The sequence below is a fragment of the Tyto alba genome, unplaced genomic scaffold (assembly GCF_018691265.1).
Source record: "Tyto alba isolate M040663 unplaced genomic scaffold, T.alba_DEE_v4.0 Super-Scaffold_8, whole genome shotgun sequence".
NCBI lineage: Eukaryota > Metazoa > Chordata > Aves > Strigiformes > Tytonidae > Tyto > Tyto alba.
The window spans coordinates 15,663,149-15,677,186 of NW_024881329.1; the positions used below are offsets into that span (position 1 = coordinate 15,663,149).

Below are 14,038 nucleotides of genomic sequence, written 5' to 3' on the forward strand. Positions count from 1 at the left end.
TGTAGTGTTGTGACACAGAACGTGAATGGCATTTTAATGTGGCTAAAGCAATAACCATTACCATATTTTATGTACCAGCATAGACAAGATTTAAATCATGCTGTGAGCACTGAAGTTAGCACTTCCGGGTATCATCATTTTGCAGAATGACACATGTAAACTGATTAATAGGTTCAAATGCAATTAAAAAAGGAAAGCTCAGACCAGTGATAGCTGGATAAAGACTCGTATTTTTAAATTGTTTAGCATTTAGATTCATGTAAGTAAGGTGGAATAGGATGGACACACATTACATTCCCATCCCTGTATGAGAGAGCTACAGATACTGTGAGAGAGAAGAGATAGATGAACAGGGAACTAATGATGGGGAAATACCGAAAAAACGGTGGCAAGAGGTTTAGCATAAACTAGGAACAGATATAATTTGTACTTTTATTAAGAAAGTAAAAAGCAATATATGAAAAACTACAACTTGAATTTACTGTCCTCTGGCAGTACTCCGCAGTTTCATGCCACCAAGACATTTAATTTCAGATGGCCAATTTCCTCTACATTTTTTTTTTCCTTCTGGTCCTCATGCTCTACCTAGTTCAGCACTGTTTTGGTTATGCTTCCAATGAAATGTGTCATTGGGAATTTTGCTAGTGCATTCAACAAGTACTTCATTTTCCTCATATTAAACAACATAAAAATGTAACAGTATAGAAAGACTTTTTACAAAAAAATCTATTTTTTTTCCCTGACATAAGAGTTTGCAAGACTTAAAATTTTCTGTCCAAATTACTTTAAAGACAATGGAGTAACTCTGGAAGTCATATACTAACCCTAAACAGAAACAGTTCCTATCAGTGAAGAAACCAAGCAGGGCAATGGACCATTGCTCCCATCACTTAAGAGTTTTTTAAGTAAGACCAGCAGACTGAAGTTTGCAAAGGCATCCAACTTGTCAATGGCCTTAAAACCACATCTGCTAGTCATTACTCCTTCGCATGGTATATTTCTAGCACACTATAAATTGGGCAAGCATATGCTCTCTGATTTCCTACACAATAGTTAAGAAAAACCCTTTGAATAACAAACCACAGGGCACTTTCTAATTTAGGACTACTGCAGAAAATTAGAAGCCAGCTATCTGCACCACGAGCCCTGCCCATGTGGCTTGCTGGGGGGTTCTGCTGTCTTGCCAAAGGCCTCAAATTTCAGATTTACCCTCGGGAGCCAGCAAAGGAAGATAAGGGCATCACTTGAGATTTCCAGTTGTAAGACTGCACTTCACCCAAAAATATTCTCACTTCCTAAAAAACAGTGTTTGGAACTCTACTACCTCTACTGGTCCTCACTGAGAAGCAGTGGAAGATGGCTCTGACTGTACCAAAAGACCCAGACAAACTACCGAGATGAAATAAAGTGCTTATACCGTTGTGTGTAAAGGAGTGATTCATGTGCATTGAAAAAAAAAAGTCTGATTTGAAATAGTAGCTATAGTCTTGTAACATAAGCAACATCTAATGTTGGGCTATTCTTAATGGTCAGATCTGTAAGAGACTACTATACTACGAGTGTCAAAAAAAAAAAAAAAAAGTATTAATAAATCCCATATCCTATAGGATCTATTGAAAATTCTGGATTACAACCATGCAAACAGGACCTAAGACCATTTACCTCTTCACTTCTTGGGCACCAGTTACAACTAAAGCAGAAACTCTATATTAGCAGAAACCAATGATGAGAACAGGCCTACAACGTGTGAGAATACATGCTAGTTCTGCCTTGATGTGGTGTGAAAAGAGTGATCCAAATTTACACGTGGATGTATTCTGAGTACACGGAAATAGATTCAGAAGCCTTTATTGCATTACTCCAATATAAGCATTGCAGGTATGGAACTAAGGGATACTCTCAACTGTTCTGGGGAACTACACTTACACAGATTTTCATGTTACATTCCTTAGCCTACCCAGATAGACAAGTTAAGAACTGTATTGTCACGTTAAGAGAGGGAATTAGTGCTTACAAAGCATGTCAGCACAGTTGCACAAGACATGAAGTTTCCAGCATCAGTTCAAGCATCTCTGCCTTATTCTGCATCTTTTTACCAGCTGCAACCATGCAGACTGCCAGCATGCCTTGTCTTGGCATGCATCAGACTAAAGCAACAAGCACCATCAGTTTAGCAGCTGTAGGTTCTTGCAGGAGTCCCTTTGAAGAAAAACACACACCTTTACAGTGTAATCCAAGCAACCAAGTCCCAACCTAGAATCTACTCCTCCATCACACAAGGTTTAATCTATAACTCCTGACATATTATTCAGCTTTCTAAAGATAGCCAGTACCTCAAAGTCCTTCCATAAATATGTTGTAATTGCAAGAATTATCGCTAGCAATATGACATGAGGATTTTCCTTCCCATTCATATATTTATACACATGTGCATGTGAAAAACTACTATTAAATACAACGATATTACTGATAGATAATGCAGTACAACCTGGCAACTGCTCTTCAGTTGAACGGCCAGGTAACAGTAAAAAACAATTGGAGAAGTTGTCACTTAACAACTGACATAACTCTCACTACATTTTTACATTACCTATACCTTCTTAATTATTTATTTATACTGGATGACTGCATTTCTCCATCTGTATATACAACTTAGTTCAGTTTATAGATACGGAATATGAAGTTATGTTTGCTTTTCTGTTTTGTTGTGGTTGGGGGTTTTTTTGGTTTGTTTGTTTGGTTTTTTTTTTTTTTTTTTTTTACAAAATACCTGCCAACAGTTCTCAGCATACTTTTAAAGGCACATTTTCAGTAGCATCTTTATATCTTAACCTCAGTTTTTCCTTGCATCATAATAATTATTACTCATTTGTATAGAGATGGTGAAATGCCCTTTCTTTTTATGATAGTTATCTCATTTCTGTAGAGACTTATCCAGAGTGCAAAAACTTGTATTTCAACGCAGCTTTCAGTTTCTGACATGTGCTCCTAATGCGTGTGTTAAATAAATGCTTGAAAAGCAAAGTATCTTTGAATTTTATTTGTAAGTTGAGAAGAATTACTTACAAAAACCTTCCAGGATGCATCACCATAATTGTGCCACCGTTTCAACGACCAGCATCAAAAACTGAAGATTTTCCAGATCTAGCTATACTGCCAACATTTTGACTTTCACTCTGAACCAAAGCCAAATTAAAAAAAAAAAAAAAAAAGTACACTGTGCACTGGAAAATCTACCTTCCCATTAGCCCAATCAACACCCCAGAATGGGACACCAGACCAGACAGTACCTTAGCTGCAAACTGCCTACAAGGGGAGTGCTAAAGGCCACAGCTCTGCCCCACACCAGAGCCGGGGCTCAGATGCTTCCTCAGCCTTTATCTGGCATTTGCCAGACCCTCTGACCCAGCTGGAACCAAGTCCAGGAACTCGGGCAAGGGAGAAATAGCTGCAGAACATTTTCTTTCATTTTCTGAGCAAAATGGTGAAGCTGCAGACCCTTTATACAATTGAGGAGAAACAGCATTCACCGGGGGTACGCAGGACCTTCACTCAGTTTTTCACCTGGGGGAATTCAGCCGTATTGCCCAGCTCTCCAAAGTGTGGCCTAAACATCCCGCATAATTGCTACTGGCTTTCAAAGGCATGCGAGAGATTAATCCCTCCTCTGGAGCTGCCCTGCTTTGCCACTCACCCGGCTGCAGAGTAACTTCCACCTCATATACAGGGTCCTCATTTAAAAGAAAAGTGTTACATATCTCAGACACCAATCCAAGGGCAATTTTTTTTTTTTAAACTGATAAAAATCCGTATTTAGCAACTGTGGTGGAATGAGTGTGATGTTTATTTTCTCATTAAAAGCACCACAGCACATATACAAAAGATATGGGAATACCATGCAAATTGTTGGTATCAGTTCCCAAAACCAGGCTTTCCTACCACAGACTGGAGTTTTCCTTTAAAAGGAGGTTTACCTTCCGATAACCGACCTGTATTTACATTGTGTGCCCACAGTGACACATCACAGCCAGTAAAGAAATTCCACTCGACTCAGGAATTACATGTTGGTTGGTCTAAGGGAGTATTTTCTCTCCTCTGAACTATGTCTAAATTTCTCAGAGCTTTTATTTCATTACCTAGGAATAATCTTTCAAACAGCTTTCACATTAACAAACACTCTGCTCTAGCCCCGAAGGAACATGATATCCCATTCCACATTTCCACAAATAGATCAGAAATTACTACATACATTTCTCCAGTCATTAGAGACAGATGTCATTTTCAAGAGAGGCCTGTACTTTATGTTACTAGTTTGAATCATAATAATTCTGATTAAATAAGTGAAGTATCATTCTATTAAAGGACAGCAGTGTTTGGTCCTGAATGCTGAGGCATTCTGAGAAGCTGAGAGACTGGCACAAGCACAGTTTGCGAGTCACACCACTGGCTTTTCTGGATGTTTTCCTGCCTTTTTCAGAGGGAACATGAGCAAGATGAGAACCAACCTAAGTAAGTGTTTTAAATTAGATCAGTCTTAAAGCATGTTGAGTTCAAACCAGACTCCTGGAAGTTTTGAAAAATGAACCATGCACATAAAGGCAGCATATTTCAAAATGTGGCATGGAGCCAATTACAAGTTTCCAGAAGATCCACACAGTCTTGGGGATATATCCCACAACAGAGCGACTGTATCATTACCATCTCATGCTGGAAAAAAAAATTCTGATACTGTAGACACAAAGAAATATTCCTCACAACATACTGTGGTCTTCCTCTGATATTTACATTCCGAGTCTGCAAGTTCATTTTTTTTAGTTTTAATATTTGAGGTAAATGCCACACATCTTCCAACAGAAAGCAAAATCACGGATATGAAAATGGAAGTTATTACCTCATGTGGGTGTAATTCAACAGGAAACCAGAAAGCTTCCTTCAAGGTAGAAGTTTTGGTGCATGGTCTCTAAACACAGACTCTGCAAGCTAAACTTTCTGCTGCTGGTAAGTAGCTTTTCATCCCCATAACCTGTTCTTCAGCATTCAAGTTGAATGAAATGCAGTAGTAAACCAGAATTAAATATACATGTACTATCCAAATATGAACATGGCTTTAAGGTAAATGAGTAGCAGATGTTTTTATTTCTGCCTTGTTCCTACTGACTCACCCAGAGCCTCTGCTTGTGTATGAGACATCTAGAGCTTGGAGCCTCCTTAAGAGGCTATCTTTTCCTTAAAAGCACAAAGCAGATGTTTAGATCTACAAGTCCCAGGGGCAATACATGCATACTGTTATCTTTTGTAAAGCCTAATTTAAGGAAGTTTTTTTTTTAAAAACCTTGAGAGATTTTTGGACAACAAAATAACATAAACTTTTAAAAGTCTACTCACTTTACCCCATATTCAGATTGTTTCAATTTTAGAAAAGTGTTTGATTAAAAGAAAATGAACCAGTGCAGGATTCTGTATTGACAGTTACGTTCTACTCTATGGTAAATCCTACTAATCATCCTTGTTCACTGAAAACCCTCAAATCTCCTTATATTCGATGTTTATGCCTATAAGAAACCCACAAGATGCTTGCAGAAAGAGTGAAGTCTGCAGAATTAAGTTTAGAAACCTGGCTCCCAACATCATCCCCCCTTAAATGGTTGTTGCTTAGTTTGTAACTATTTTTTAGTCTCGAGCTACTTCAGAAGAACGAGTGCTGGTTGGAGCAGCTCAGCCCTCAGCCCTTTCCACAGTGGGCAGTGACTCAGGCCTCCCCACCAGACTGGAGATGCTCTGCTGGCCCAGAGGCCGTATCCCCATCGAGAGGGGTGATGCTCTGCTGGCCCAGAGGCCGTATCCTCATCGAGGGGGGTGATGCTCTGCTGGCCCAGAGGCCGTATCCCCATCGAGGGGGGTGATGCTCTGCTGGCCCAGAGGCCGTATCCCCATCGAGGGGGGTGATGCTCTGCTGGCCCAGAGGCCGTATCCCCGCCAGCTCCCGCGGGCGTTCGCGGCCAGGACCCACAGCCGCCGGGCACCGGCCACACACTCCTGCCGTGCCCCAGCCAGACCCCGCTCACAAAGAGCTGCTTCGGGACCATTTTCATACTCCTTACCTGATATTTATCTAAAGCAAGACTATCAAAGATTCTGAAAATCATGATTTTACACCAGTGCTTGAGCAGTTCAAAATGGTATTATATGTTTTTATAAAAATGTAGTCAAACTGTGAGGGAAAACATACAAGCCAAGCAGCCAACCCACAAACTGAGTGGTTCTTTCCCACTTTAAGATCTTCACTTCCAGGACTGACAGCAAAGCATAACTCCCCAAAACATATTTTTTTTCAGGTCAGTGTTTTCCTTTTGTTTTTAAATACAGATTCCTTCTGAAAACATCAACATACTGTCTTTCAGTGACTGCTGATCCACGTTGCCAGGTGAGGTACTGATAAATACAAACTCAGCATTTGCATCATGTTATTTTACGAAATCATGCTATTACCACATTTATTCTAAGTAATTACATTACATACTGACACGAATTGGAAACTATAACGTGGTTTTTGCAAAAAAAGCAAGGCCCCAAGACAACCCCCCCGGCGGCACTGCACGGGGGGCAGAGGCTGTCCCTGAAGGCGAGGGGCCCGGGCACGCGTGGGGGGGGCAGGAGAGGGGCAGCTCCCACCCCCCGAAGCCGGGGGGAACGCACTGCTGGTGTAGAGACCTGTTTTCCTTTTTCAAGGTGAATTTAGAGTTAATAAAGGCCCAATCAATCTATGCTCAGGCTCGTGCAAACGTGTTTGCTGTTACCAGGGGAAGCCGGAGGATTAAACCCAGACTCAGGAGGAACCACCCCGGATCAATCCCCCACTCGCACACGCCTGCCTGCAGACACCGGAGGGGAACCGGGGCCCCCCAAGCCCGTCCGCTGCCGGGACGCTCCGCTCCCTCCCACCCACTCGCGGTACTTCCACGGGCTCCGAATCACCACGGGACAGGAAGCCCCGACCCCACGACCCCCCCACCCCCGCCCCACCGAGGCGAGGCAGAGCAAAGCCTTCCCCCCCCCCCCCCCCCCCCCCCCCCGCCGTCTCCTACCATCCGCGGACAACGCCATCTCGATAAGGGTCTCATTCCCCTTCTTCCCCAAACGGTTCATGGTGGCCGCCCAGCCCTCCCCTCCGCGCCCACGGCCGCGGGATGCCTCCCGGGAGCTGCCGGGGTGAGTCAGGGGCTGGGCTGCCGCCCCAAACATGCGCACTGCCCGCAGAGGCGGAGCGCCGACCGGGGGGGACCGGGGGGGGACCGGGGGAGGGAGGGGGGCACGGGGGCCGACCCGGGCCGGGCCGGGCGCGGTGCCCGCCCGGGGGCAGCCGGCGGGCGGGGGCCGCGGGGAACGTTCTGCCTCGCTAAGCGTGCCATTAACCTTTTTGGTTTTTGTTTTTTGTTTTTTTTTTTTTTTCTCCCCACTACATAACGCAATTTTATTTTTCCATTTAGATATAGTACAGGGGTTATTTTTCTTTCACTTTTTTTTTTTTTTTTTCCTTCCCCATTGCATCTTCTTCAATAATTGGTCTTTTGTGAGAGAAGACGGGAAAGAAAGTGGGGTGATATTCCCAGTGTGGGTCTGTGTCGTGCTTTAACACTGGCTGGCAACTAAGTCCCACACAATCCCCAGCTCGCTCCCACCCCGCAGTGGGATGGGTGGGAGATTCAGAAGGGTAAAAGAAAACTCCTGGGTTGATATAAAGACAGTTTAGGATTTTTTTTTTTTTTTTTAAAAAAGCAGGAAAATTAAACAGAAAAAACCCCAAGTGATGCAGAAAAAAATTGCTCATCATCAACTGACCAATGCCCAGCCAGTCCCTGAGCCATGGCAGCCCCTGCCAACATCCACCCCCACCAGTTTTATTCCTGAGCATGATGCAGTAAGGCAAGGGATATCCCTTGGGTCAGGCAGGGGCAGCCAGCCCAGCCGGGTCCCCTCCCAGCTTCTTGTGCCCCCCCAGCCTGCTCGCTGGTGGGGTGGGGTGAGGAGCAGAGAAGGCTTTGGCTCTGTGTAAGCCCTGCTCAGCAATAACTAAAGCATCCCTGTGTTATCAGCACTGTTTTCATCGCAAACCCACAGCGTAGCCCCATGTAAGGTACTATGAAGAAATTTAACTTTCTCCCAGCCCAAACCAGCACAGTCAGTGATTTTTGTTTACTGAGGATAAATTTGCTCTTACTTTTGATCCTATGGGGATGTTAAGAACAGCACAAAGCTCTCCTGCCTGCAGGGCAAATTGGTGCTGGTATCAGGCAATAAAGGATAATGTTGTTCACTGTCCTAATTACAGATTCAGAGCTAACAAAATTATTGCTTTGGCTAACGATCCTGTCTTCTTTTTAAGTAGCAGTCTGGCAAAAGAGATAGAATTAGGAATAAAGCATGAGGAAGGGGAAATGTGACATGAAAAGGTACCAGAAGAAACAGGAGTCTTCCATTCCAGGTGTTGGATGGAGACAGAATTTGCCCCCCAGTCTGGCCAGATCTAGTTTAGGCTCCCTCCAGATCTCCGAAGCAGAGGGCATCTCCCAGGACCAGAGCCCAATGGTCCCAGGGAGGACGGGTGGCTCTAGAGGCGGCTGCTGGCCCTTCTCCCAGAGCTGGTGCCAATTCCGTGTCTCAGATAGCTCCATCTCCTCATGCTTCCCCCAGTAATCTGAGGTAGTTTCCAACAGACAGTTTGTTCAGTACATGTATTTCACATATTTTTTGTTCATTAATATCACCTCAGGCCTTCCTTCTTTCAGAATAACTTTTTGTATATTCAGCTTTCACTGTCTAAGTAACCATGTTACGCACCAAACTGATAGGGAGTTTTGTTACTTGTGCAACTGTAGCGCAACAGCGGTTTCATGACAGGATTTCTTAATCATAGAGTTAATCAAATAAAGTGATCTAGTTAAGGTGCTGGGCTCATGTTAAGGTCTACATACATATTAGGCCTTTATTTGTACTATGCAGCATTACTGGTTCAGGAAGTGTATTTTTAGTCAGCAGCAGGACCTAAAAATGTGTTTGGTTACTTTCCAAAGTCTGAAATGTTTAGTTTGTTTTTTAATGTCATGATGCAGGATGGCGGGAACAAAGAAGATGGGCACAGTGCACCAAAGGATGGCTTTAAACAGCTTGTAACTGCATACGAGACACCAGGTCACCAGGGCCAGTTTAAAAGCTGTATTTTCTAAGCCTTTAATTTCCTCACACCATTATATATCTCCGATAAATGCTTTTATGCCCACAGAAGGTGCAATTAGAGCTGGTATACAACAAGAGCCAGAAACAGCAAGAATTGCTGCGTTTTGCCTCCTAATTACACGCTCTCTCTTCCCAGCTCCACCCAGCATGTGCGGCGGCGAAGCCAACCACACCTAACGCTGTGTAAGTACCACATCCAGAACGCCAAAGATGGATTTGCAGATCTCTGTAGTTGGACAGGCTCATGGTTTGTTGAGGCACTGAATTTGTGTGAATTACAGGGTGGCCTGTGTTAAGGACGGGACACAAGTCTGCTCTCCCAGCAGGAGCTCTCTGTGGCAGGCCTCGTGCCCATGGCAGGCGCACAGCAGCTCCGTGCTATACCCAGCCTGGAGGTTTCTTGTATATTCAGAGTTTAGGCAGCCACTGTCTGACCCGGTGGTTTCACATTATGCCTAAGCAAACCAGGACCACGCTTCCTTCAAAAGGCACAGAACTTTTTCCCTCCCACCTTGCCTTTTCTCTGGTGATCGATCATAAGGCAATACAATGACTCGGGTCAACCTTTTAAACTGACTGATCTTTTTTTCCTGTGTTTTCAGTTTCATTACTGCAAGCAACAGGTACTGCCAAAACAAAGGAGGAAATGGGGAACCACACACAACAGGAAGACCACTTTATTCCTGAAATATCAATACAATAACAGGTACGCCACAGTATTTCTGCTTTTGGTGTTCCAGAGTTCAAACACTGTTTCTAATACAGTGTATACATAAAACAAAAAATAATACCTACAAGGTGGTGGGTGTGGGTAGCAAATATCACCAAGAATTACTAGCAGTGATTACACTTAAGATGTTCAGCAGCAAAGTGTAATCCTTTTTTTTTTTTTTTTTTTGTGCTAAAGGGGAGCAGATAGTTTGTAGCCCTTACAAAGTCTTGCTTTCCATTGACAAGCTTTTTCAAAAGCATGGACCTGATTTACAGTCCTTCATGTTTTAAAAAAATATTATTTAAACACAGAAGATTGGTGGGGTTGGAGGATCAGATTTCAAAGATACCTCTGGGTCCATCATTGTCTTGGGTACGTACCCCAAGGCCTATTCAAAACAGCTCACAATTTACAGCCTGAGATCCCAACTTTAGAGGACTGTCTAAACCTTTTGGTACTAAAGCGTCTTTGAAAATATGACCCTGAGTTCTAAATCATGTGAAAAATGGAGCTTTTGTTTCTATCGGTTAGATACTCTGAAAAAATTCATTCTATATTATCTGTCTTCTGGGAGGGAATCTAATATATTCAGCTTTTGCATTTATCACTTGAGGACCTACCTATAAGTTGTTCAAATATCATATGCTTTCAGGATTCCCTATGCTATGCATGTCATATGTCGATGTCACAGTCTCAGAAGGTGCAGCAACTTTCTGCTATTGAAGATACGTGTATTGCATATGCTCCTTTTGTTGAAAAGTTTTATATATACGGAGTTTTAGTAGGTTTTCAAATCAGACTGTGAGCATAAGTTAGAAATAACAAAACAGGAGTTTGAAAAACCTGCAGGAGCAAATGGGAAGCAGTGTGTCTCCTTCCCACCCTCTTCAGCCAGCTCTCTCTCCCCTGATGGCTGAACAACCCCATGGACAGTCTCTTCGCCGTGAGGTTTCAGCACCTGCAGGCTGCATCCCTGAAATCAATGTTGCTGCCTCCCACATCTTCAGGAGTGTGCTTTTGTCAACCTGCTAAAGACAGTTGATGCTTTCTAGTTGATGAGCTAACCTATTTATTTCCCTGGCTTTGAATTAGCCCTTTAGAATATCAGTAATAGTGTCATTTGGAAATAAATTCATCTTTTACAGACCAGTAGGACCAGATACCAAATAGTCTTAGAAAGGTAAAGTGGAACTCAGGTGCCCCAGTCCAGTATCATGATACCCAAAACTGCCATTCAGTTATCACAGGATTTATGTTTGTTTGGTTTTGTTTTGTTTTGTTTTGTTTTTTTAATCTATTAAATGCACCAGAAAAGGAGCACAGTTTCTGTATCCCAGTCAGTAACTTCAGTTAAAGTTTCTGCCTGGAGTGTGGGAGATCAGAGGCCAGTTACTGTGAGCAAAGGGGGTTCAGCCCTTCCCGACTTAAAGCTGCCCCAGGGCTGGGGAGGGAGCGAGGAGTTGGGCAGGAGACAGGGATGATGGGAGAGTGCTGTGTGCTCTCCTGGGAAGGTTGCCACTGTAAAGAGTGGAATGTAATAGCCACTGGCCAAAGAGAAAGCCCAAGGGATATCGTAGCTATCTGGAGATTCAATTTGGGCTCCCTAAACTCTTTCTGCATTTCACTCAGAGGCTGCTTGACATCCGTCTCTCCCCTCCCACTATACGCAGCTCCTAAGGCTAAACCCAGCTGCTAAAACACTGCTCCAGGCTCAGGACATACAGCAACACTTGCTGATGGGATGAGCCTTTCAATTTGTATATGGAGACAGCTGATACTTTGTTCGTGCTGCCACAGAGCCCTGAAGCTGTCAGGAAACGAAAAGGGAGTGCCATAAACAGTTGCGGTGCAAGGCAGCAGAATGCAAATGCTTCTCTCAGGAAGTAAAAAGCTTCACACAGTATGCAGAAGTTCAGCATTACTCACTGCATTTTTGTCCTACTCCATCACTTTACAGTTAGTCAGCCGCTTGCAGAAAGCGGTGCATGTAAGAATAACACCTATGATGTCTAAACAAACAGATGACTCTACAGACTATAATCTACCCTCTTCTCGGCCGAAGTGACTACACGTTTGCAACAGTAGAACTGAACTCAACTACCGGGTTTGCACTCTCCCCAGGGCAAGGAAACTGCAGGGCGCGGTCCTGGCTAAGCCCGGCCACATCCCAGCGGTGCTGGCTGCTGGAGGGGGAAAGCCTGAATCGGAGGCGCCGGCCCTGTGCCCCCTGCGTGAGCAACAGCGGCTTTGAGCGCTGCTAGAGAGCAAGGGCATCTGAACAGATGCCAGTATCCTGTTTCAATCACAAACAGATATTTTAGTTCTGTAATTTCGCAGCTACACTCCCATAACTGGATTGCCTGGTTTACAGCTGCCATCAAAGCCTTCTTAAAAAAATAATCCAAAGAAACCACAAAAGAAGATGACAAGAAAAAATTACTTTGATGTGTTTTGGGGAGTAGAGAGAATTCATCTCTTTCCTGCTGGTAGAGACATTGTTAAGGATACTTGAATATGTACAAAATCTATTCATCAACAGTGTCTGACGCACAGTTCTTCACTCTCATCATGTCTCTGTGGATATAGTTCCATTGATTTTGCTAGACTGCTCCTAACAGCATGAGTGAAGATCAGTATTTAATTCTGATGGGTTGTGCACTGATAGGTACACTCACATAAAATCTTATGGAATGCGGTAGGGTTGGGATGAGGACACTTAATCAGTTCTGGCACTTAAATGACAATGTTAAGATAAGAAGTTGCATCATAGTAAATTCTTTTGTGCTTCTAGTGGAATCACCCATTTCTCTCTTGTCCTTTTAGAGACAATTTAGTTTCTCAGGGTTTAGTGCCCTCTGCCGGTAACCGTGAAACTACAGCTGCTGGCGCCTCGTGCTTCCTTTTGGTTTTTACCTGTATTTCTTGATTAGCCCAGAGTGATAAATAGATGAAATAAAATCGAATTATATTATTTTTTTAAACACAGAGGATTACAGAGTGAGTAGATAAGGCTGCTGTGTGAAAGCCAGAGCACTGAAATGATGTGGGGAACTCAGTAGCTCTAGCAAAAATATTAACAAATTCAGTTCAGTTCAGTGTGAGTTAATCAGCTTAGACAGTAAAGTAGAACGATGAAAAAGATACTATAAAAGAGCAAGAGAACAAAAAAACCTGCAGTTACATGTGAGATACACATATTCTGTGACATCACCAATAAATTTGTTAACCACAATTTTTGTACACTGCTTTTAATGACTTCTGTATCTCTCATATATGCACATTTTTAACTGACCCTGATTGCATATTTTATTACAAAGTGTATAAAAATTATGTCAAGAGATGAGTAGCTTTGTCAAACGTTCTATAAAATTGTAAGCCTGTCAATGTGCATATTAATAAGGCAAGGTATTCATGCACAAATTATTTAGCTGGCAGGCTGGTGACAATAGAATTAATGATACAGGTGATTGTCTAATCCTATGGGCAGTATTGAATGACCGTGTTCTTCTCTGCTGTTTATAACATTCTCATGAAAAATAACAGTAGTTATAATGCAAGCTTTAAGAAAATGTTTCACATTTGCCGTTATATTGCTAAATTCTGCATATTTGGTAGACCTACACTTAGTTTTCAAGGCTTCCATTCATTGCAGTGCACATATACAGCACCCCTAAAAACGACTTAAACAAAGGAAGCATCGTCTCATGTTGGCATCTCTGATATCAAACGATCAAGCTACATTATCTCTCCATTTCATCTCCTTGGGTAGGCTCTGCAGGTTAGCTCCAATGCCTTGGCTGAAGGTTTCCATCATTCACGAGTTCATGCAGCTTCCTATTTTGTCCTTTTCTAGCAGTCCCATTCTCCTTCTTCCATGCAAAAGCAGAGAGAAGCTGCAAAGGCCTCTTACCTTACAGAGTGCTCTAGGTTCTGGGTGGCAGATAGCACTTCTAGGCAGAAATGAGTGAAGATAGATGGGCCAGGAAAGAAAACAGTATGCAGTTTTCTACGGAGACAGAAAATACCAGAGAGAAGGAGAAAAAAAAAAAATAGCATTTATAGGAGCAAGCAAAATGAGGGTGTAGACACACC

At 43.0% G+C, this 14,038-nt stretch overlaps 1 protein-coding gene across 5 annotated transcripts in view; it reads right to left on the reverse strand.

Moving 5' to 3' along the window:
• ANO5 (anoctamin 5) overlaps positions 1-7,252 on the reverse strand; it is a 61,772-nt gene extending 54,520 nt beyond the window's left edge. For all 5 annotated transcript variants that reach the window (XM_042785193.1, XM_042785192.1, XM_042785190.1 and 2 more), the window contains exon 1: positions 7,086-7,252. In XM_042785193.1, coding sequence (XP_042641127.1) covers positions 7,086-7,121 — 36 coding nt within the window. In that variant the 5' untranslated portion in view covers positions 7,122-7,252. The remainder of the gene's footprint in view (positions 1-7,085) is intronic.
• Positions 7,253-14,038: the final 6,786 nt, after the last annotated feature.